Source organism: Daphnia pulicaria, chromosome 1 (genome assembly GCF_021234035.1).
Source record: "Daphnia pulicaria isolate SC F1-1A chromosome 1, SC_F0-13Bv2, whole genome shotgun sequence".
Taxonomy (NCBI): Eukaryota; Metazoa; Arthropoda; class Branchiopoda; order Diplostraca; family Daphniidae; genus Daphnia; species Daphnia pulicaria.
The window spans coordinates 24763431-24787342 of NC_060913.1; the positions used below are offsets into that span (position 1 = coordinate 24763431).

The window sequence follows — 23912 nt, forward strand, 5'->3', positions numbered from 1 at the left end:
ATGCCCCGATGCGCAACGAAGTTGGTGAACAACAAAGTGCTGAAACGTTCCAGTTTCGAGTTTCAAATAAAAGGAGAATTGGGGTTCGTTCACGGATATTTGGCCAACCAGCGCTAATACGCAGAACCGGTGACAAAAAATGTTGTGCAGCCAAGGTAATCGCCTAAATATTTAAAAGACTGGATCCCGAAAAACAAATTCAGAGTTTGATGCGATTCATTAAATCCTTGAGAATCGTCAATTAAGCCGTCTTGATTAAACTAGTTTGCTTTATGGATGTCTAAAGTTGATTTTTTTAAATAACACTGCGAGCTTTTGGGTAATTTTCTTTTATAGGCCTTTTGAAAAAAAAATTTTCGTTATTCCAATATTCCCATGTCAACGTAGCAATATTGTGTTGATTTAAAATTTTTCAGAATGCAGATTGATTAATCTCGTCATTGGTGAAATTTGGTGAAATTTTAATAACAAATAAGACAAGGATTACCATTTAAAAATTATGGATTAAGCGACTATCATTATTACATTTTTAAATTATAAATATGACAAGAGGAGTTGGGTGAATTGATTAAGACGCAGCGTCACACAGTAATTAGGTGCGCCTTGTGACGAGGGGTTCGATGTTCGAATCTCCTAGTGAGCAGCATTGGTTGCTCACACACCCGCTCTGGCGCCACTGTAATGTCACAAATCTAGTGAATCCAGGCATTGTGTTCTCGCCTCCCGAGTGATGACCTCTGGTGAGTTCTCATTGAACCTAGATTCCCAATTGGTAATCAGGCGCTTCAGAAATTCAGTACCTGAAGAGATGCTTGATCTAAAGTCAAGCTAGAGTGACATTCTTTTTTGGGTAAAAACTATTTGCATTTCCTTCTCCAAATCTTTTACTTTCTTTTAATTTTGAATGTATCGTCCAAGAAGCTGTTGACTTGGTATATACACATACACGAAACTTTAAGAAGAAGAAGAAAAAAAGGAAATAGTAATAATACGGGGAGCGTTTCGTTCCTACCTTTCGATCGTGCAAACGATCATCATTATCAACCCAAAAACACTTTATACCCACGAAAGGGTGAACTTTACACACGTATTCACTTTTCAAATTTACAATTTGGAATAACGAAGAATTATCAAGAATAAATAGCAAACTTACCTTATCAAACTGTATGTTAGTTACTGCAATTCAATTCGGAGAAAATCCAATTACAAATAGATCAAATTTTGCACTGTACATCTAGACGACATCGACGATCACGATACACGAGACACGACCGAAATGCCAAAAATTTGACGTCTGCAAAATTTTGGAATTTTTTCGGATAAAGAAAAATAAATGACGCTCGAATCACGCACGTAAAATGATTATGCAAGAGCAAGGTTATTTTTCACAGTTCAAAATTATACCAAAATGTCAATTATTCGTGATTAATTAATTAGACACTCAAGAATCAAATTAATTCCTAGCCATCCACCATATATTTTCTAAAAAACTAATTTTCGTGTAAGTTGACGATTATTAATTTATTATGCGAATTTCAGATAATCAACAAAAAAAGTTAAATTGACGCCACAATTTCCTCTTCCAACATGAAACCCGTGAAATGGGTGTAGTGGGTATATAATGTCCATGGATAGGGGGGATATTGACTAGTCCCATAATCATATAAAGACGCTCCTGATGTCATGTATTCAATCTGTACCCAAACTTGATCGCCTTTTATCAAGTTCATGGTCGACTGGAGAGACAATGGACTTTGATTGTATGAGACAACAGCGGATGAAACTCGAAAATTGTTTAAGTAAAGGCCAACTTGGAAATAACAGCTAGTAGAACTAGAAGAACAACTTAACACTCCCGTGAAAGAGAAAAAATAAATTCCCCTTCTCGGTGCCGTGAAATTTCCCGAATTCAAGTCCATGGCATTTCCTTCGTTCACCTGAGCCGAATGGAACGGAATTTTTCCAATTGTGGTGAATGAAGAATTCCGTTGGACGTAGAAATAGACGGGCGCTGATTTGACGTCAGTGTAGCCGATCCATTTCTGAAATCCTATTGCAGAAATTAAAAGAATTAAATAATCAATAGTACGAAATTTGAATTGAATAGTTAAATTTCATCCTACTAACCCGCATCATCAGGAAGTTTAGTGAAATCGCAGTAAACAGATTCCATCATTTTAGTTCCCATGACTGAGTAAAATCCATTCAACCTGTGACCAATCTGCCAAAGATCCTCACACGACGTGGGCAGTCCGGCGATAGAAGTTCCACTGCACACGAACCGTCCCAACGTGTGGATACCAGACGAAGTTTCCAGTAGAGTTCGACCAAAATTCAGACGATTGACGGGCAGAACATTTTTGTCCGTGATAACACCTGCAGTACACAAATATTAGTTAAATGAATTATTAAAGAAAGCATTTTCTCGTAAAGGTATACCGTCATCAAATAATTGAATTGGTGAAATGGTGTCGCAGTTACATTTCACCACAGAATCGACGCAATTTCCATCGATTCCGCACTGGCAAGTGTGATCTCCGTCCGTGTTATTTCCGGCCCAGAAATATCGCGCATTTCCGTCCCTGTCGTTCCACCAGGCATAGGCGATGCTATTTAACTCAAACGGGGTGTAGTAGCAATCGTACTAAAAACCAAATTCCAATAAACTGAAGAAACTTAAATAAATTTATCATATGGTACTGACTTTAATTGACTGATGGCATTCGCCTGATAGTTCGGCCAAGGCTTTCATTTGTCTGATGGACGCGTTGTAACTGATGGATCGTGAATAACATCCAGGATCGGAGCAGTGACCCACGTCGATGGCAGATTCACTGTCATGTAGAATTGAAGTGGATCCTATTCATTAAAAATAAATTAATAATTATCTAATTTTTAAAAAAGAGGTTTCAGATTTGATTACATACCCGATGTCATGTCGCAGTAAACTGAAATTGATTCATCTCCTCCTTCTCCATCCCCGTCCGGATCGATCCAGTACATTCCGGATGGAAGTGTCGGATCAGCTGCTCGGAGTTCTCGACATGTCCTAGGTATTTCGCTCATTTTTCCAGTTGATCGAATCGCAGTTTGTCGATTATTTAGAAACAATTTCGAAACATCTGCTGAAATTGGAAGTTCAGTCGTTTGCAACAGGAAAGTTAAAATCTTTTCTTGCTCTTGGACTTTAGTTTCCAGTTGAACATTTTTGGCTTCTAGTTGTACCACTGTCAGTGTCAAATCTTGTCTTAGTTTATTCTGTCAATGAAAATGAATTTGAATTATGCAGTAGAATATAACTAACAAAGGATATGAAGATGATAAAATAAAATGAAACTTACAATTTGTTCGATTTGAGTCTCCAGATGTGTCACCTTTTCTTCAAAATGAATCACTTTGGCGTTCAGTTTAGTTTCCAATTCTTGCCATTTGTCTTCCAACGAAAGAGCGGCGACCAAAGAATTAGTCGCCAGAACGAATAAAAATCCGACCAAAAAACGTTCCATTTTCACTCTTTTCTTTGTAATCCAATTGAGATGTGTGTTATAACTAACGTTAAACAACGCAATTTGACGGAGCTCCTTTATATTCCTGTTTTTGTGCTGTGGTTTTATCACGAGATCTTATCAACTGTCTATTATTATCCTAAAAAGAGTCTAGCAAGGTAACAATTAACAACCGAGACTTTTTGTTTGTGCAAATGTTTGCTTAATAGAGACAAACGGTAATCAACGAGATGATAAGTTAAGTTGAGTTTATGTTCCCTAAAACAACCCGTTTCTCTCGTCAAGCAAAAACGAAATCATTTTCTTTTAATACATTTTCACGTCTACATTATTTCAGTTTAGATTTTACTTCAATTTTAATTGAGTATTTGTTAACACAGAAACAATTTGTTCAAAGAAATTCCCACTCATTAATAATGTATTGCGATCACTAGACGATCAATTTACACATTTCAATACAAAATCTCAAAGGGACGACGCAATTTCCTCCTCCATCATGAACCCCGTAAAATGGTTGAAGTGTATACTGTTTCAGCCAAAAACGATCCTGATGCTATGGCAACAATCCCCGCCCAAACTTGATCCCCTTTCTTCAAATTCAGCGTCGACTGGATGGTCAACGGACTAAAATATTGAATAGCTGCGATGTTTTCATCTGCAGTATAACCCACCCCGGAATAGACCCCGTTCAAATAAAATCCAACACCTAACAAGAGATTATATGGCGGATTTGTTGAAGATGAAGCCAGTCCCGCAAATAAAGGAGAAGAAATAAATTCCCGTTACCGGTGCCGTGAATATCCCCGATGTTAAATCCATTGCATTTCCTTCGTTCGCCAACGCCAGATCGAATGGGATTGGAACACCTCTTATGTCGAAATTAGAATTCCGCTGGACGTAGAAATAGACGGGTGCTGATTTGACGTCAGTGTATCCGATCCATTTCTGAAATCCTGTAGCAGAAATTAGACAGAAATTAGTTTTATTTCCTAATGTTTATTCTAGATTAAAATATTAAAGTAATATTTGATCGAATGAATGATTTACCTGCATCGCTAGGGATTTTGCTGAAATCACAGTAAACGGACTCCATCGTTTTATTTCCCATAACGAAATAAAAACCATTAAGGGAGTGGCCAATCATCTTAAGATCACCACATGAAGATGGCAGTCCATTTATAGCCACTTATGATTGATGTGTGTTGATTAAATCATTTAAATGAGTCGACGGTTCGTTCTTCTCATTCAACACGGCAGATAAAATCGTTTCTTGTTGTTGAACTTTGCTCTTCAGTTCATCAACTTGCGCAGCAAATTCTAAATTCTTCTTTGTCTTTATTCTGGTGTAAAGAAATTAAATTTTAATCATCTTAAAAGCGGACTGAAAAGAAAAGAAACCTCTTTGGATACTATAGGTAGAAACTTACATTTTGTTCTAGTCGAGTCTCAAGTTGCGTCACTTTTTGTTCGAGTTGAATTACTTTGGTTTCCAGTCTCGATTCCAATTCTTTCACTTTATCATCCAAGGAAAGAGCAGCGGAAGAACGAATCGCCCCGCAACCTAAAATTGATAGCAAAATGACGTGGATTACGAAACGAGTCATTTTCAACTCTCCGATTTATCCACAAATTTTTGTGAGTGATATTTTTCACGATTGGGCGCATCGCAATTTATAGGAGTTTCTAATGCCTTGTACCTACAGCCGTACACTGCATATTGTTATAATTGTCTTATTTAATAAGCGTCACCGTCTTAAATAAAATAAACATGGCCATTTAAACTTTGAATCCTGGTCGTAAATCCTATTGTGCGCAGTTATTTGTTTTGTGGCGACAGATAAGCGCATCAAACGGGGATTTACATTGACTTCAAAATAAATTAGAGCCGATTAGAGCCTATAATAAATACAAGAAAACATCATAGTCGTGTTTTGTTGTGTTTTGTCATCCAATAAAAAACTAGCGACATCTAATTTCAAAATGAAATACCACCAATTTGAAAAACGAAATTCAAAACAATGCGCGAAGTTAATAACATATGTAGGAATTCATAGAATTCGGGTAAAAGAAAATGAGGACTTCTTGATTGGCTTTTTAAAAAAACAAATTGAAAAATTAAAAATGTGTTCATTCTATGTACTACATTTCAAAAGGATAACATATTTGAAATTGGATGGATAGGTAAATAGTTATTGAAGTAACCGCAACATCCGTACAGCCTATATACACTTACATATAGTGCCTATTCCTTATTTTTGAAAGGGCACGCAGTCCTATTAGAACATCTTGATTTAAGGCTATTCCAGCTAACTACCAGCATAATATTAATGCCGAAACGCTCCGCTGGGCCTCATGAGGAAAATCCGGCGTTAGTATAAGTCTTATTACTCCCACAGGACTACAAAAAAAAAAATGGGTTCTATGGAAACCCGTCTAGACGCTCTTTATTTCAATTTCATGCGCTTTTAAAAGTCTCCTATAAACTTAAAAAACAAATAGAATTTCATTTAGACTGTGCAACACACTCTGTGTATGTTAAGGTATAAGATAAGACTGTGAGATAAGATTGTTGTATAATCATTTGTAAGAGGGTCCCGTTTTTTCTCCAATGCCAAGCAGACTGATCAACAAATTCCCACTGACAACATTAAGTAAGTCGTTAATTTTAAGTTCCTCGAGTCTCTTTTGTTTTTCATTATTTTGCTGTTGCAGAGAAACTGTACTTCAATGGCCAAAAGCCGAAATGCGAGCGGTACTAAGCAAACGACTGCGCCGGCCAACGATGGAAATGTTTCGTCTTTAACTCAAAAAGTGATTCCACATTTCTTATCTTGGGTGGCATTTGTCGCTTGCCTATTCTACGTCTACTACTACGAAATTGTGTAGACCATCTAACGCATCGAAACAATTAAACAAAAAAGAATTTTTAAATAGAGTAAAATGACTATATCACCATATTGTCGCATCCAACCAATAAAAAGAAAGACAATAAAATGAAATGACTAAAGTTATATACACGAACTTTCATTAGGACTCTATATATGTAATAAAATAACCAAATAGAACGTCATGGTAGTTCGACCGTACAGACGTCACGTCTGATTGGACCCCATTTCCTTAAAAATTCCCGCCGCCGCCGATGTGAGGCTATGAACTCTTCCACGTTACTAACCACCACTCTAAAATGTTATTTCGTTCGTCTTCTTTCAAATTTAATTAGTATTCAATTCAGCGCGAGAGAAGAAAAGATTCCCAACATTGCATTAACTAGCCTACTGATGGTTGACAGTGAACTTTTTCCCGTTGAGTTTGACTAGTTATGACAGCCCGTATAAAACACATTTCCCACAATATTTCACTGCATCTGCATGGCAATAAAAATAGGCCCATGTATATGATTTATCATCAAATAGGATTGACGAGATATCATTTTGAAGGATGAATGGATTACACACACACAGACGACATAGATAAAAGAAACATAAAATAAAGATGACCGTAGTCAATGACGATGAAAAAGAATCTAAAGCTAGTTACTTCAATATGAAAGACGATGGTAATATTGGGAAATTGGGGGGGGGGGGGGGAACCGGTGATCATACTTGATGGATACGCGGAAGTCCTTCATGAATTACTGAGAATAATAATATCAAAACAATACTTAGAAATATTTAGGCCCTGTACTAGTACATGCCTCTCACGTGATCAAAATTACTGTTAAAATACCAAGAAATCGAGGGTCGGAAAATTTCCGACAGTATCGTCGCTGTAACGCCCTCACGCCCGCATTTGTTTTTGACTCGTGCCGGTGTCGGTTTTGTCGGTTTCACAGGAGCAGGTGGTAGACAATAAATTATATTAGCTAACAAACACCTACTGCGAAGTTTAAAATTCAATTGCTTTATCATTTGTATTCTTTATTGCAGAAGATGAAAGCGGTAAAATGCCCTAGTACGGAAGAGCTTTCGTTCACCAACTGCGCCGTGGTAAATCCTCAGGACTTCAACGATTCCGTCAAGTCAGTAAATTCTTTATTTTATTTTAGTATTTTTTTTTTTCATACGTAGAATATTTGAAATAGTTTTGATTGTTTGGAATATGAAGTGAAGGGGGAAAAAAATAGTATAAGATCGTCGAAGTATGAAAATAATGAAATTTTATTGTTTTAGGCATATCGAAGTGAGCACTTCGAATGGAAAGATTTTTGTTTTCACCGTCAAGAGCCATCGGGATGTTCTTACGTCAACCATTGGGTTCAGTAGGTTTCAGCGCAAGTGGACTGCCCTTTCTATTGGAGAAGAAATCGACGTTCGTCCATTTGAATTCGATAACAACACACAAATACTGGCAAACATTAATCTCGAGGTGGATTTCTACGACAAGAAAAGGTGAGTCTGTAGCCTAGACCCATAAGTTAGAATAAGAAAGTACATGCCTTGCCATGGGTCCCTAGAACGTTTCATGTCTAATTGATCAAATCGGCATCTTTTGATTATCCAAGCTCTGTCAGATCGAATTTCGAATGAAAAACGAAATGCCAATCCTTTCATCCCTCCGGATTACTGACACAGAAACGTAGTGGAAATAGTATAGAAGCTCGTAGTTTAACCCGTCGATCTTTTTGCATTGAAATATGCCTTCGGGCGTCTTTGTTGAATGGTGAGTTGTGATGGCATGACTCGTTACCTACCAACCAGTTAGAAAATATGCCATTTAAAAACGAAACATGCAAACTTTCTGTAACACGCGGTTATTTTCCGTGTTCGCACTCTCTTACTTTGCCGGTGATTGGTGTTAGAACGTCCTATAAAACATTCTAATATTATTGTGTTATTTTTAGCACAGCGCTCGAGCCCTACGACAGCGATGCCATGGCGCATGAGTTTTTGGAAAAATTTCATCACCAAAGTTTCTCCGTTGGACAGCAACTTGGTTTTAAATTCCAAGAGTTACCACTTCTTATTTTAATTGTCAAAAAACTTGAGGGTAAGTTGTAGATTCAACTGCGTGTACCGTATAACACACGAGCTGATGCATATAATGATTAAGACAGAATGGCCACAAGCAATACTCATTCTGCTATATTTTGGTCGTTTTTTCTTTTCTTTTAGGAGTGGATATTAACTTTTTGCGAACTGGTGTCTCGTCAACCGAGTCTCGTAAGGTCCGCATCGGTCAATTATTCCCCAATACGATGATTGTCTTCGATAAATCACAGAAATCTTCAATCTATTTAGTAGGAAAGTCTAAGGGGTATGAAAAACGCAGGCCGTGCTGAATTGCTTTGAACTTTATTGATTTTTCAAACTTCTACTCATTAGGATAACAGTCCATCGCTCCATCATAAATCCTGATTGGGATTTTCAAAACATTGGAGTTGGTGGTTTGGACACGGAATTCAGCGCCATATTCCGTCGAGCGTTCAACTCCCGTGTTATCCCACCCGAGATCGTGGAACGGCTTGGTAACATGTCACTATTCATGGAAATTTATCTGGATTCTTTATTTGAATTTCATGTGGAATTACGGCTCCGTAGGCTGGAAACACGTCAAAGGTATTCTTCTTTACGGCTCGCCCGGAACGGGAAAAACTCTAATGGCGCGCCAAATCGGTAAAATGCTTAACGCCCGTGAGCCCAAGATTGTAAACGGACCAGAGATCCTGAACAAATATGTTGGTGAATCCGAGGCTAATGTTCGGCGACTTTTTGCCGAGGCCGAAGAAGAGGAAAAACGAGTAAGTCCTCGTGACAGGCCTTTTCAAATGCAGTTAGTGAAATAATAATTTTGTTCTCCTTTTATTCTAGTTGGGTCCCAACAGCGCCCTTCATATCATCATTTTGGACGAAATTGATGCGATTTGCAAATCTCGTGGCAAAGTGGACGGAGCGTCGGTCGTATACGATTCCGTTGTAACCCAGCTTTTGGCCAAGATCGATGGCGTGAAACAACTGAACAACATTCTCGTAATTGGTATGACAAACAGAAGGGACATGATTGATGAAGCCCTTTTACGACCTGGCCGCATGGAGGTAAGCTAATTAACCGTTTTCCCATCTAACATTTCGTCTAGAACACCTGCACGTTCTCACGATCAAATATTTCGTGTCTTGAATTCTTCAGATTCAAATGGAAATTGGATTGCCGAGCGAAACGGGTCGAGAACAAATTCTGAAGATCCATACTGCGCGCTTGCGAGATATCAAGAAGATGGCTGCTGATGTTGACCTGCATGTACAATATAACAAAAATTCAGGCTTAGACCAATTGTTAAATTATTGATTGGCAGGAATTGGCAGTGTTGACCAAGAACTTTAGCGGAGCAGAGATTGAAGGGTTGGTTCGTGCCGCTCAGTCAACAGCGGTGAATCGGTTGATCAAGGTTTCAAACAAAGTGGAAATTGACCCTGAAGCCGGTGAAAAGCTTATGGTCGAACGTCGAGATTTTCTTCACGCTCTTGAAAATGATATCAAACCTGTAAGTCTTCACGTAGAATATGATGCATTTCTTTCAATTATCGTGACCCTTTTTTTACGTCATTCATTTATAGGCGTTTGGTACCAGCTCGGAAGCGTTGGAATTGTACATCGATCGTGGAATAATCCACTGGGGAGAGCCAATCAGGAGTTTGTTGGAGAAAGGAGTCATTCTGACACAAAAGGCGCGAAGTGGTTTTGGTAATTTCTATTATTTTTTCTTAAAATTCTTTATTTTATTTATTACACATTTTTTTTGGCGATTAGGCCTGGTTTCTGTCCTTTTGGAGGGTCCACCGAATGCAGGCAAAACAGCACTCGCTGCTCAGTTGGCTAAAAATTCCGACTTTCCGTTTATCAAAATCTGCAGCCCCGACGACATGATTGGCTTCTCTGAATCAGCCAAGGTTCTCCAAATTCGCAAAGTAAAAAAACGCAACAATCTTATAAAAAAGTTATAACAGCATTACTTTAATTTTTTGCTCATTGGTTTAGTTTTTCGACGATGCTTACCGCTCAGAATTGAGTTGTATTATAGTTGATGACATCGAGCGACTGCTCGACTATGGTGCGATTGGTCCACGTTATTCCAATTTAGTTCTTCAAGCTCTGCTGCTTTTGCTTACAAAGCAGCCCCCTAAAGGACGAAAGTTACTCGTGATTTGCACGACCAGTCGCAGGTGAGAAAATTCATCATAAGAATTAGAAAGATGAAGTATCTAACGCCATTATTTTTTTAACATTTACTTTTAGACATGTTTTGGAAGAACTGGAAATGCTTTCCACTTTCACTAAAATCCTTCGTGTTCCTAACATTTCAACGTCTGAGCAATTAATTGCAGTTTTGGAAGAAACGGACGTATTTTCCAAGAGTCAGATCGCTGCTATTGCGCAAAAAGTTGCAAATAAAAGGTAATGCACATTGACCTTAGTTGATTATTGTATTTTACCTAAAATGCATATTGTCTTTACTTTAAAGGCTGTTTATCGGAATAAAAAAACTTCTGGAAATGATTGAAATTGCCGAAAAGTTCGATGAGAAGCACCGCGTTTTAGATTTCCTTAAAGATTTAGAGGAGGACAATTTTTTATTTGACGCTTAGATTAAAAAAAAATTCCCTATTTCTTTTTTCTCTTCTTTTTTAAAATGTAATTCTTGCAGAAATTAATGTTGTATGTAAGAGATGCTTGATCTAAAGTCAAGTTAGAGTGACATATTCTTTTTGTGGCTAAAAAACTCGTTTGCATTTCCTTCTCCAATAATTCTTTTACGATCTTTTACCTTTGAATGTATCGTATAAATGTCAAAGATGGTCTTCAAAATCAACTTCAGCACAATTGGCCGAAAACTTGCCAACTTTTCTAGTAGAAATCTTCATGGCCTATCATCAAACTTGAGAACTGTGAAGACATTGATATTTAACTTAAAGTGTAGTTGAAAAGTGGGCATCAAAATGGATGTGAGTGTTTGACTTGATGTAAACAGTGTTCTTCCCAACAAACTAAAGCACAATACTAATTTGATACCACGGAAAAGTTAAAGCCATGCTTGTGTGATTTATTATGGTAGAGTCAGAACTTGAATATTACAGTGAGCCGGATGAAGGAGTAAGGCCCCACATGATAGCCATTACACCAAGGTCAGCATTCTCAGGAACCTCATTGTAAAATTTTAAACATTTAAGTGCTACACAGTACAATGGTTAAGTTTTGTTAGATGTCTGTGCTTTTCCACATCTCTTGAATTGAATCTAATTAAATTTGTTTACTTTGTATGGAATGTAGACTAGACGGTGACTGCAGAACTATATGGCGCTTGCCATGAGGAAATACAGTTGGAAGAAACCTCCACTCACCAAGAGCACATTTTGGTGTAAAGGTATAACAGGTCAACCCACCATTACAGATCTTTTGTCATCTAAAGCTCCTCTTCCACAGATAACACCGTCGTTGATATTCAAAGGAATTAGCCACTTTCCCCTCCCGTTTGCAACCGCCGGGACCACATCCAGATGAGCAGCCAACATGTAAGGAGGTAGGACATTTTCAGCTTTATCGTCGTTACTTCCTCCAATATTGTGTTGCAATTTGTATCGATTTTCTTCAATTAATTGAAGGCGAATGAACTAATGAAGTAAAGAGGAGGCGACTGAGATTTTTTTTTTAATTAGGCGGTTTTCTATCAAAGTTTTTTTCGATTATCCAACAAAGACAGTTGGAATTTACTATTTCTGAGATGTTGACGAAGTTGGAGCAAAGCCTCGTCCTCGAATACATCACGCTCCCAGGAAATAATTTAAATGGTTAGGACTTTGGCTAATCATTCTGCTTTTTTATGAATTCTTTTTCTGTCGGGTTGAGGAAGTGACGCCACATATATCCTGTTCATATCCACTTGAAATTGCTTCTGATATTGCTCGTCACTGTGTTTAGACTTAGCAAAATTGCCAGGAGACTTATCTCCGCCACTACGAATATCAAGAAAACTTTGCTGGTAATTTTTAGTGCTAGTTTTCCTTTCTGCTTTTTGCGGCGTTGGCAGAAAGATTTGTGTTTTTTTTTCATCTTCCCATTCAAAGATTTCATTCGTTTATTTTAACTCCGAATAAGACTACGAAACTAAACCGATCAAAATTCAGTGTGTTAAAATTTTAACAGTATTTATCATCGATACACCACATTTCATGCCTGGCGATCATTCACGGAAATTCAAAAGATTTGTTTTGGTTTTAATTATGTTATTGGAGGATAGTGGGTGAATTGAATAGGGCGTCGATAAGGAATAGGTATGGACCAAACAAGATCAGGGTTCGAACCCCCTAGTGAGCAAATTTAGTTGCTCACACGCCCACTGTGGTGCCACTCGGCGAATCTAGTGATTCTAGACAGAGGTCCCGTCCGCGGGTATAGGCTCAGACTAAGAATCCCAATTGGTTATCAGGTGCTGAAGGTGTAATGCCGGATGGAGCTTGATCTAAAGTCATGCTAGAGGGTCAGTCATAATATGCGATATTTGTTTGACGGATGGGTTGTCTGTTGTGTGATGTGTAGTCCATAGAGGTTACAATCATGCCGGTGTTTAACGCCATCATCTGGTGACTCATAGACGATTGCTATGCAACATTCGCACACGTAATATGACGTAATATGACGCTTGACCTAATACCGAGAAAAACTTTGATTCCTCCATTTTGATGAGTCTTTTGTTCGGGTCTTTTTTATTTACTAAATATAAAAAGTGGGGAAAAGAATCCCGCAATCAACAAGAAATAAAGAAATCAAAATTATTCTCGGTATTAGTTCAATTCATTATTCAAATCAAATCTTCTATAAATAATGATCTTTTTGCGAACATACTAGAAATAAGATAAACTGCAGAGAAATAGCAACTACTATATGTTTTCATTTTCGAATTTATAATATTTATCGATTTCGATTTCATTATTTAACAATTAATATAAATGAATAACTTACATTATATAAATGTCAATTATAAAATGTCATTAGACCCTTGGAGATTGCTGTGGGGATTATCTGGTACACGGAACCATTCTTTCTAAAAAGAACATTTCTGACTCAAGAGACGCTATCTCATAAGTAAAAGGAGAACGTCATTGAAAGAGAAGTCAGCGGAATAGATCAATCTAATTCGAAATCGGTTCACAAACCAAAAAATTACGAGCGACTCATGTTGCCAAACAAAGAAAGATATACTTAAACTGAATTTGATTCACTTACCACACTATGGCGATTCATCAGCTGCGTAGGATGGTCGCAACTACGATAATCACGAAAACTTTGCTGCACACTTTAATTAGGACTAGTCTCTTTTTCTGCCTTTTTTGGCGTTGGCAGCAAGATTGTATTTCTTTATCTTACCATTCAGCCGCATTCTTTAAAGTTTTCAATGAAAACCCCTGATGCATTTGTTTATTTTAACTTCGAATAAGACTACGAAACATATTGAACCGATTGAAGTTCATAGTGTGCTCAAATTTTACCAGTATCAATTAATCATCGATGTACCAGATTACATGATTGGCGATTATCTACTGAAATTAAAATTTTTAAAAATTTTTTTTTAATGATATAGTGGAGGCGAGTGGGTGAATCACTGAATTGAATAGGGCGTCACTTTTTCTGAGACAAGACAATTTTGACAAGTCGTAAGGCAGATCTTTCTATTCTAAGGCATTCATTTGCTATTTGTTTTTGTGGGAAAAACGTTCGTTTGGTTCTTTTTCGTCACTGTAGGCCTACATGCTATTGAATTTTGATTAAGCGAAACCTCCCCCCCTCCCAATTTTATTTCCAAAGAAGGAATTTCGCGTGTAATGCCTGCTGGTCAATTTCAATTTTTTCCGGATGCACTTGCCACCACACAAGACACAACACATTTAGACTTTTCTGGTTCCGTTTGTTATCATCTGTTTTATTTTGTTTTTAAATACCAGTTTTTTCGCTCTTAAATGATTAATTCGGTATCTTTGCAGCCGTTACTTGAAACTTTAAAACGCGCATCGCTTTTGTAATTTTTTTGTTATAGCCACCGATAGCCACTTATCAATCGCTTTAGTAACTGTTAACTGTAGCGGCTATAATAGTATAATCTATATTAAGTTTACTCCCCCTTCAATGTGAGCAAAAAAAATGTTAGGTTTAAACAACCCAGCGATTTTTAACCATGTTTGCCAGGTTCCTTATAATTTTGCTTTTTTCTAGTTTGTAAGCCAGCATTCGTTAAGTTGAATCGCCAAGAGGAAAAGGCTCGTTTAAAAAAAAAAATTCTTTATTCCCATGTCAACACAGCAATATTGTGTTGATTTTCAATTTTTTGGAATGCAGATTGATTAATCAGTTTAATCTCGTCATTGGTGAAACTTGGAGAAATTTTAATAACAAATACAGACAAGGATTACCATTTAAAAATTATGGATTAAGCGACAAGGATCATTACATTTTTTAATTATAATCACTACAGGAGGAGTTGGGTGAATCGATTAAGACGTTGCGTCACACAGAAATTAGTGCGCGTTTAGACCGCGTTTTAGATTTCCTTAAAGATTTGGAGGAGGACGATTTTTTGGAATTTTGCGCTTAGACAAATTTCCCCATCTCTTTTCCCTCTTCTTTTTTAAAATGTAACTCTTGCAGAAATTAATGTTGTATGTTTAGATCTCTTATACCATGTGAATTCTGACCTTGGAAGCAGCTAGGATTCCCTAAAAAACTGTCATCTGTTATCCTACTGGAACAGTTGAAATAAAAACATAACGGTAATGAAATAAGACAACAAGTGTGGTATTTTTATTTTATGAATTTTATTTGAATTTAATTTTGTGAACAAAAACTCATTCAGCCAATCCTTCTCCGAATCCAAGTCTCCGATAAGTTATCCACGACGGCAATCCAAGCTCATCCAACGTACAAATCCAAGCCAGTGAAACTTCCCCGTAAAGTAAGACTTATAGCTTACCTAGCTAGCCTGAATGAAAACTCAATTGCGTCACCTTCTTTTTCTTGGGCTTTTTGGGTGTTGGAGTCTCGTCCACTTCCGGGGCATAAGTCACGTTCAGTTGAGACCCCGTCAAGGAACCGGATGGATGTGACTCAACTTTGCGGGATATTTTGAAAGTCGCAAGTTCTTTTCGCTTCGAATCCAGAAGGGACCTGACATCCTTATAATTTTCAGCAGTCACGTTCGGTTTGGACCCCGGACTCAAGTCGACGATCCGGCCGCGTTCGGACGAGTTCACGACCAATTTCTTCTTCAAACGGTTTCCGCGATTGGGTTGACGGGTTTGGTGTCCTTTTCCGAGGCTGCTAGATGGCAAGGTCTTAAATTGATTTGTGTTCTGGACGGACTGGTGATTCGGTTCCGCGGGAGGCGTGCGATGTTGGCGATTGTTGGTTTTGTCTCGCTTTGTGAGAGTCTCGAGATTTGGTTCGTCGCTGTTAGTCCATAAATGACTGATGTATCCAAAAATGAGGTCCTCAGCTTGTTTGATGGTCACCTCCGGTTTCGTGGGCATTTTGGGTGTTGGAGTCTCGTCCACTTCCGGGGCATAAGTCACGTTCAGTTGAGACCCCGTCAAGGAATCGGATGGATGTGACTCAACTTTGCGGGGTATTTTGAAATTCGCAAATTTTTTCCGCTTCGAATCCAGAAGGGAATTGAGATCCTTAACATTTTCAACAATCACGTTCGGACCCTTTGAGTCGACGATCCGGCCGCGGTCGGGCGAGTTCACGACCAAGTTTTTCTTCAAACTGCTGTGTCCGCAATCGGGTTGAATGGTCAGTTGTCCTTTTCCGATTCTGCCAGTTGGCAAGGTCTTAAATCGGTTGGTGTCCCGGACGGACACGGGATTCGGTTCCGGATGAGTCGTGAGACGGTGGCGATCGTTCTTTTCGTCTGGTGGCAAGTTATGCGCAATCTCCTCGACGTTTTTATCAACTTCCATTCCGTTATCTCTCGGGAGGGGACTATCACCTGCGTCCATTTTCTGGCGTTTGTTGGGTCTTTCGAGGTGAATCTTCTCTCCAATATTCTGCAGCCCAACATTTAACTCGTATGATTTGGTCAAACAAATCCGCTTGGGTCTGCCGTGTCCAATTCCTTCATCTTCGTATTCAAAAGTACGCTTCCGTTTCTCCGACAAAGACAAACATCCAAAGAGAAAACAAAGATTTTCCATTTTCGAATTGTGGTAGTTTAGGTAAACTGAACAATGATGTAGTCTCAAAGAGGCTTCTCCTTTATAGACTTCGGCAATGCAACCGTTGTTCGCAGCACGCAATTTTCTCTCATTTTTCAAGTTTTATTAATTTAATTTCAATTTGAATAACTTGAAATCATGATTTAATTGAAGTTTTTATTTTTTCGATTGTATTTCAACAATTTTCAAGGTAATACATTAATTGAATATAATTATTTTAGATGAAATCGTTGACTCCACTACGAAAAAGCGGCTTACCATCCTTAACTTCCAGTGTCTTTACACTCGGCTAGCAGACAAATTAAGGGCGTGGCCTTTTCAAAATGGCGAGGACTTTTTTTTTCTGCCCATCCGTACGATCCTCTAGTTATTACAGTCTAGTTCAGTCATATTTATTTAATTCTGATTATCTTAAAAGGAAGGTTGCTTTTTTTTTCTAGTTTGTAAGCAAGCATAAGTTGAATCGCCAAATAGGAAAAGGCTCTTTAAAAAAAATTTCGTTACTCCCTTTGGAATGCAGATTGATTAATCTCGTCATTGGTGAAATTTGGTGAAATTTTAATAACAAATACAGACAAGGATTACCATTTAAAAATTATGGATTAAGCGACAAGGATCATTACATTTTTTAATTACAAATATGACAGGAGGAGTTGGGTGAATTGATTAAGACGTCGCGTCACACAGGTATTAGGTGCGCCTTGTGACGAGGGGTTCGATGTTCGAATCTCCTAGTGAGCAGCATTGGTTGCTCACACACCCGCTCTGGCGCCACTGTAATGTCACAAATCTAGTGAATCAAGGCATTGTGTTCTCGCCTCCCGAGTGATGACCTCTGGCGAGTTCTCATTGAACCTAGATTCCCAATTGGTAATCAGGCGCTTCAGAAATTCAGTACCTGAAGAGATGCTTGATCTAAAGTCAAGCTAGAGTGACATTCTTTTTTAGGTAAAATTATTTGCATTTCCTTCTCAAATTCTTGTTGTACGATCCTCTAGTTGTTTCATGCTTCATCGCTTTGCATGCTATAATGTTGTTACAGTTAAGAGTTAAACAAACTGAAGAATTTAATCTACTAGCTTTCTATTTGTTTCCTTACGGTATCCGCCATATTTTCTTGACTGTTTGATATTTTATTTACTCCAGCTTACAATCCAAAACCTTTTATTTTACCTATTTCAATCAGATAGTTTTTTGAAGTTGTTGCTGTTTTGGTTTTTGGAACAAACAAAACTTGTGTTACTAGACTTGCACATTTTGTGTTCTACGCTAGTACACTGTGGCAATTGCACTCTGTCTCCTATTTCCGTCTTCATTGGGCATTTGGACTCTCTAAAAAAAGCTGGTATTAATCTCAAATTTTAACTTTTATTTCAATTGTAATACCTAGTTCATTTTTTATTCATTATAGGTTGTAACGGGTTAGAGAGTTTCCTTTGACTGGTTGGAAATCTACTTCTACAATCTACAATAGCTGAGAGATGTCCAACTTGATGCTAGATTCGGTATTATATAATTCTATAAATGTTAAATGCGTATCTGCCCTCTATTTGTTTTCTGTGGCTCTTTCCCCTTGACTTATAAAAAATTAAAGACCATGTGGTTGGTTATGATTTCAATTTGATAAACAGAGAAGTTGAGTGGTCGAACTTGGAAAGCCTTCATGATTTGAGGAAAGCCTTTTGATGGTCATAAGGCTAATCCAGTAACTCTTCTATGACTAACCGATCCCGTGATATAACTGTTCTTCGCACTCTTTGCTATTCTTCCGGTCTCTCCTAACCGCAGGCAGGGTAATCTTCCAGTTCTCCCTGGTCGCAGTCAATCACTATTATAGATAGAATTAGAATTAGAATAATGTTGTTCACGGAAAGAAACAATATGCTGTACTTTTACTCTTACTGAAGAAACATTCAAGTACGGTTGCTCCTGAGATTTTGAATTGTGTTCAGCTCTGTTTATAGCTCCCGAAACATCTTGCATGTGAGAAACATTGAGCTAGAGTAGCACTAAGCAATCGTTGTTAATTCATGGTATCGTCGCTGTAACGCCCTCACGCCCGCATTTGTTTTTGACTCGTGCTGGTGTCGGTTTCACAGGAGCAGGTGGTAGATAACAAATTATATTAGCTAAGAAGCACCTACTGCGAAGTTTAAAATTCAATTGCTTTATCATTTGTATTCTTTATTGCAGAAGATGAAAGCGGTAAAATGCCCTAGTACGGAAGAGCTCACCAACTGCGCCGTGGTAAATCCTCAGGACTTACCCGACTCCATCAAGTCAGTAAATTCTTTATTTATTTTAGTATTTTTTTTTTTTTTCATACGTAGAATATTTAAAATAGTTTTGATTGTTTGGAATATGACGTGAAGGGGGAAAAAATAGTATAAGATCGTCGAAGTATGAAAATAATGAAATTTTATTGTTTTAGGCATATCGTAGTGACCACTTCAAAGGGACAGTTTGTCTTCACCGTCAAGAGCCATCAGGATGTTATTCCTTCAACCATTGGGTTCAGTAGATTTCAGCGCAAGTGGGCGACCCTTTCTATTGGACAAGACATCGACGTTCGCGCATATCAATTCGATAAAAAATTCGAACAAACACTGGCAAAAATTATCCTCGAGGTGAATTTCTACCAAATGAAAAGGTGAGTCAGTAGCCTAAACCCATAAGTTCGAATAAGAAAGTACATTAGAACGTTGCATGTCTAATTGATCAAATCGGCATCTTTTGATTATCCAAGCTCTGTCAGATCGAATTTCGAATTAGTATGAAAACGAAATGCCAATCCTTTCCTCCCTCCGCATTACTGACACAGAAACGTAGTGGAAATAGTATAGAAGCTCGTAGTTTAACCCGTCGATCTTTTTGCATTGAAATATGCCTTCGGGCGTCTTTGTTGAATGGTGAGCTGTGATGTTATGACTCGTTACCTACCAACCAGTTCGAAAACATGCCATTTTAAAATGAGCCATGCAAACTTTCTGTATCACGCGGTTATTTTCCGTGTTCGCACTCTCTTACTTTGCCGGTGATTGGTGTTAGAACGTCCTATAAAACATTCTAATATTATTGTGTTATTTTAAGCACAACGCTCGAGCCCTACGACAGCGATGCTATGGCGCGTGAGTTTTTGGAAAAGTTTCATCATCAAAGTTTCTCCGTTGGACAGCAACTTGGTTTTAAATTCGAACAGTTACCACTTCTTATTTTAATTGTCAAGAAACTTGAGGGTAAGTTGTAGATCCAACTGCGTGCACCGTATAACACTCGAGCTGCTGCATATAATGATCAAGACAGAATGGCCACAAGCAATACTCATTCTGTCGTTATATTTTGGTCGTTTTTCTTTTCTTTTTAGGAGCGGATATTAACGCTATAAAATCTGGTGTCTCGTCAGCCAAGTCTCGTGAGCTCCGCATCGGTCAATACTTTTCAAATACGATTATTGTCTTTGATAAATCAGAAGGATCCTCAGTCAATTTAGTTGGAAAGTCTATGGGGTAAGAAAAACGCAGGCCGTGCTGAATTGCTTTGAACTTTATTAATTTTCAAACTTTCGCTCATTAGGAAAACAGTCCATCATTCCATCATCAATCCTGATTGGGATTTTCAAAACATGGGAGTTGGTGGTTTGGACACGGAATTCAGCGCCATATTCCGTCGAGCGTTCGCCTCCCGTGTTTTCCCACCCGAGATCGTGGAACAGCTTGGTAAGATGTCACTATTCATGGAAATTTATCTGGATTCTTTATTTGAATTTCATGTGGAATTACTGCTCCGTAGGTTGCAAACACGTCAAAGGCATACTTCTTTACGGCCCGCCCGGAACCGGAAAAACTCTGATAGCGCGTCAGATTGCAAAAATGTTGAACACCCGCGAGCCCAAGATTGTAAACGGACCAGAGATCCTGAACAAATATGTGGGTGAATCGGAGGCTAATGTTCGGCGACTTTTTGCCGAGGCCGAAGAAGAGGAAAAAAGGGTAAGGAGACAGCCCTTTTCAAATGCAGTTAGTGAAACAATAATTTTGTTCTCCTTTTATTCTAGTTGGGTCCCAACAGCGGGCTTCATATCATCATTTTTGACGAAATAGATGCCATTTGCAAATCTCGTGGCTCAGTGGCCGGAGCGTCGGGCGTTAACGACACCGTGTTAACCCAGCTCTTGGCTAAAATCGATGGAGTGGGACAATTAAATAACATTCTCGTAATTGGAATGACAAACAGGAGGGACTTAATTGATGAAGCCCTTTTACGACCTGGCCGCATGGAGGTAAGCTAATTAACCATTTTCTCATCTAACATTTCGTCTAGAACACCTGCACGTTCTCACGATCCAATATTTCGTGTCTTGGATTCTTTAGGTTCAAATGGAAATTGGAATGCCGAGCGAAACGGGTCGATTCCAAATTTTTATTATCCATACTGCGCGCATGCGAGATAACAAGAGGATGGCTGCTGATGTTGACCTAGAGGTACAATATAAAAAAGTATGGCTTACTGTTTCCAGACTAATTGTTAAATTATTGATTGGCAGGAATTGGCAGTGTTAACGAAGAACTTTAGCGGAGCAGAGATTGAAGGGTTGGTTCGAGCCGCTCAGTCAACAGCGTTGAGTCGGTTGATCAAAGCGTCAAACAAAGTGGAAATTGACCCTGAAGCCGGTGAAAAGCTTATGGTCGACCGTGGACATTTTCTTCACGCTCTTGAAAATGATATCAAACCTGTAAGTCTTCACGTAGACTATGATGCATTTCTTTCAATTATCGTGACCCTTTTTTTACGTCATTCATTTATAGGCGTTTGGTACCAGCTCGGAAGCGTTGGAATTGTACATCGATCGTGGAATAATCCACTGGGGAGAGCCAATCAGGAGTTTGTTGGAGAAAGGAGTCATTCTGACACAAAAGGCGCGAAGTGGTTTTGGTAATTTCTATTACTTTTTCTTAAAATTCTTAATTTTATTTATTACACATTTTTTTTGGCGATTAGGCCTGGTTTCCGTCCTGTTGGAGGGTCCACCGAATGCAGGCAAGACAGCACTCGCTGCTCAGTTGGCTAAAAATTCAGAGTTTCCATTTATCAAAATCTGCAGCCCCGACGACATGATTGGCTTCTCTGAATCAGCCAAGGTTCTCCGAATTCGCAAAGTAAAAAAAACGCTACAATATTGTAAAAAAGTTATAACAGCATTACTTTAATTTTTTTCTCCTTGGTCTAGTTTTTCGACGATGCTTACCGCTCAGAATTGAGTTGTATTATAGTTGATGACATCGAGCGACTGCTCGACTATGGTGCGATTGGTCCCCGTTATTCCACTTTAGTTCTTCAAGCCCTGCTGGGTTTTCTTAAAAAGAAGCCCCCTAAAGGACGAAAGTTACTCGTGATTTGCACGACCAGTCACAGGTGAGAAAATTCATCATAAGAATTCGAAAGATTAAATATCTAACGCCATTATTTTTTAACATTTACTTTTAGACAAGTATTGGAAGAACTGGAAATGCTTTCCATTTTTACTAAAATCTTTCGTGTTCCTTACATTTCAACAGTTGAGCAATTAATTGCGGTGTTGGAAGTGACGGGCGTATTTTCCGAGATTCAGATCGTTGCTATTGCGCAAATAGTTGCTAGTAGAAGGTAATGCAAATTGATCTTAGTTGATTATTGTATTTTACCTAATATGCTTATTGTCTTTACTTTAAAGACTGTTTATCGGAATAAAAAAACTTCTGGAAACGATTGAAATTGCCGAAAAGTTCGATGAGGAGCACCGCGTTTTAGATTTCCTTAAAGATTTGGAGGAGGACAATTTTTTATTTGACGCTTAGATTAAAAAAAAATTCCCTTTTTCTTTTTCCTCTTCTTTTTTAAAATGTAACTCTTGCAGAAATTAATGTTGTATGTTTAGATCTCTTATACCATGTGAATTCTGACCTTGGAAGCAGCTAGGATTCCCTAAAAAACTGTCATCTGTTATCCTACTGGAACAGTTGAAATAAAAACATAACGGTAATGAAATAAGACAACAAGTGTGGTATTTTTATTTTATGAATTTTATTTGAATTTAATTTTGTGAACAAAAACTCATTCAGCCAATCCTTCTCCGAATCCAAGTCTCCGATAAGTTATCCACGACGGCAATCCAAGCTCATCCAACGTACAAATCCAAGCCAGTGAAACTTCCCCGTAAAGTAAGACTTATAGCTTACCTAGCTAGCCTGAATGAAAACTCAATTGCGTCACCTTCTTTTTCTTGGGCTTTTTGGGTGTTGGAGTCTCGTCCACTTCCGGGGCATAAGTCACGTTCAGTTGAGACCCCGTCAAGGAACCGGATGGATGTGACTCAACTTTGCGGGATATTTTGAAAGTCGCAAGTTCTTTTCGCTTCGAATCCAGAAGGGACCTGACATCCTTATAATTTTCAGCAGTCACGTTCGGTTTGGACCCCGGACTCAAGTCGACGATCCGGCCGCGTTCGGACGAGTTCACGACCAATTTCTTCTTCAAACGGTTTCCGCGATTGGGTTGACGGGTTTGGTGTCCTTTTCCGAGGCTGCTAGATGGCAAGGTCTTAAATTGATTTGTGTTCTGGACGGACTGGTGATTCGGTTCCGCGGGAGGCGTGCGATGTTGGCGATTGTTGGTTTTGTCTCGCTTTGTGAGAGTCTCGAGATTTGGTTCGTCGCTGTTAGTCCATAAATGACTGATGTATCCAAAAATGAGGTCCTCAGCTTGTTTGATGGTCACCTCCGGTTTCGTGGGCATTTTGGGTGTTGGAGTCTCGTCCACTTCCGGGGCATAAGTCACGTTCAGTTGAGACCCCGTCAAGGAATCGGATGGATGTGACTCAACTTTGCGGGGTATTTTGAAATTCGCAAATTTTTTCCGCTTCGAATCCAGAAGGGAATTGAGATCCTTAACATTTTCAACAATCACGTTCGGACCCTTTGAGTCGACGATCCGGCCGCGGTCGGGCGAGTTCACGACCAAGTTTTTCTTCAAACTGCTGTGTCCGCAATCGGGTTGAATGGTCAGTTGTCCTTTTCCGATTCTGCCAGTTGGCAAGGTCTTAAATCGGTTGGTGTCCCGGACGGACACGGGATTCGGTTCCGGATGAGTCGTGAGACGGTGGCGATCGTTCTTTTCGTCTGGTGGCAAGTTATGCGCAATCTCCTCGACGTTTTTATCAACTTCCATTCCGTTA

The 23912-nt window shown here is 38.7% G+C and overlaps 3 protein-coding genes across 4 annotated transcripts; 2 read left to right on the top strand and 1 right to left on the bottom strand.

Moving 5' to 3' along the window:
• Window positions 1–675: 675 nt before the first annotated feature.
• Window positions 676–22726, top strand: LOC124314719 (vesicle-fusing ATPase 1-like). 2 transcript variants are annotated; one of them, XM_046780055.1, is made up of 17 exons: window positions 676–850; window positions 17889–18047; window positions 18114–18207; window positions 18896–18981; window positions 19134–19352; window positions 19793–19938; window positions 20067–20208; window positions 20276–20418; window positions 20492–20691; window positions 20757–20981; window positions 21073–21183; window positions 21246–21434; window positions 21508–21634; window positions 21701–21858; window positions 21930–22114; window positions 22187–22345; window positions 22413–22726. In XM_046780055.1, the coding sequence occupies exons 3-17, from the start codon at window positions 18184–18186 to the stop codon at window positions 22534–22536; spliced, it is 2238 nt and encodes a 745-aa protein (XP_046636011.1). In that variant the 5' UTR covers window positions 676–850; window positions 17889–18047; window positions 18114–18183; the 3' UTR covers window positions 22537–22726. The 2 variants fall into 2 exon arrangements, with proteins under 2 accessions (XP_046636011.1, XP_046636002.1); XM_046780046.1 differs by having other exon boundaries at window positions 17893–18047.
• Window positions 857–3607, bottom strand: LOC124315182. Its single transcript, XM_046780675.1, has 6 exons — window positions 3342–3607; window positions 2928–3258; window positions 2705–2859; window positions 2440–2644; window positions 2128–2376; window positions 857–2050 (listed from the first exon to the last, which is right to left on the bottom strand). The coding sequence occupies exons 1-6, from the start codon at window positions 3504–3506 to the stop codon at window positions 1557–1559; spliced, it is 1599 nt and encodes a 532-aa protein (XP_046636631.1). The 5' UTR covers window positions 3507–3607; the 3' UTR covers window positions 857–1556.
• LOC124318558 (vesicle-fusing ATPase 1-like) lies at window positions 7430–11155 on the top strand. The gene is made up of 14 exons (XM_046782831.1): window positions 7430–7524; window positions 7676–7894; window positions 8347–8492; window positions 8618–8759; window positions 8828–8970; window positions 9044–9243; window positions 9314–9538; window positions 9630–9740; window positions 9796–9984; window positions 10058–10184; window positions 10251–10408; window positions 10479–10663; window positions 10737–10895; window positions 10963–11155. The coding sequence occupies exons 1-14, from the start codon at window positions 7436–7438 to the stop codon at window positions 11084–11086; spliced, it is 2217 nt and encodes a 738-aa protein (XP_046638787.1). The 5' UTR covers window positions 7430–7435; the 3' UTR covers window positions 11087–11155.
• Window positions 22727–23912: the final 1186 nt, after the last annotated feature.

What these genes read in the sequence shown, in the direction of transcription:
- LOC124315182 (XM_046780675.1), bottom strand. Translation starts at nt 3,506, where the DNA reads ATGGAACGTTTTTTGGTCGGATTTTTATTCGTTCTGGCGACTAATTCT. An exon ending in AGACTCAAATCGAACAAATT is followed by an intron (nt 3,259 to 3,341) that starts GTAAGTTTCATT and finishes TTTCATTGACAG; the next exon opens with AATAAACTAAGACAAGATTT. An exon ending in AATTCAATTATTTGATGACG is followed by an intron (nt 2,377 to 2,439) that starts GTATACCTTTAC and finishes TGTGTACTGCAG; the next exon opens with GTGTTATCACGGACAAAAAT.
- LOC124318558 (XM_046782831.1), top strand. Translation starts at nt 7,436, where the DNA reads ATGAAAGCGGTAAAATGCCCTAGTACGGAAGAGCTTTCGTTCACCAAC. An exon ending in AAAGGCGCGAAGTGGTTTTG is followed by an intron (nt 10,185 to 10,250) that starts GTAATTTCTATT and finishes TTTGGCGATTAG; the next exon opens with GCCTGGTTTCTGTCCTTTTG. An exon ending in CAAAAAGTTGCAAATAAAAG is followed by an intron (nt 10,896 to 10,962) that starts GTAATGCACATT and finishes TTTACTTTAAAG; the next exon opens with GCTGTTTATCGGAATAAAAA.
- LOC124314719 (XM_046780055.1), top strand. Translation starts at nt 18,184, where the DNA reads ATGTCCAACTTGATGCTAGATTCG. An exon ending in AATTTCTACCAAATGAAAAG is followed by an intron (nt 19,353 to 19,792) that starts GTGAGTCAGTAG and finishes TGTTATTTTAAG; the next exon opens with CACAACGCTCGAGCCCTACG. An exon ending in CGAGATCGTGGAACAGCTTG is followed by an intron (nt 20,419 to 20,491) that starts GTAAGATGTCAC and finishes ACTGCTCCGTAG; the next exon opens with GTTGCAAACACGTCAAAGGC.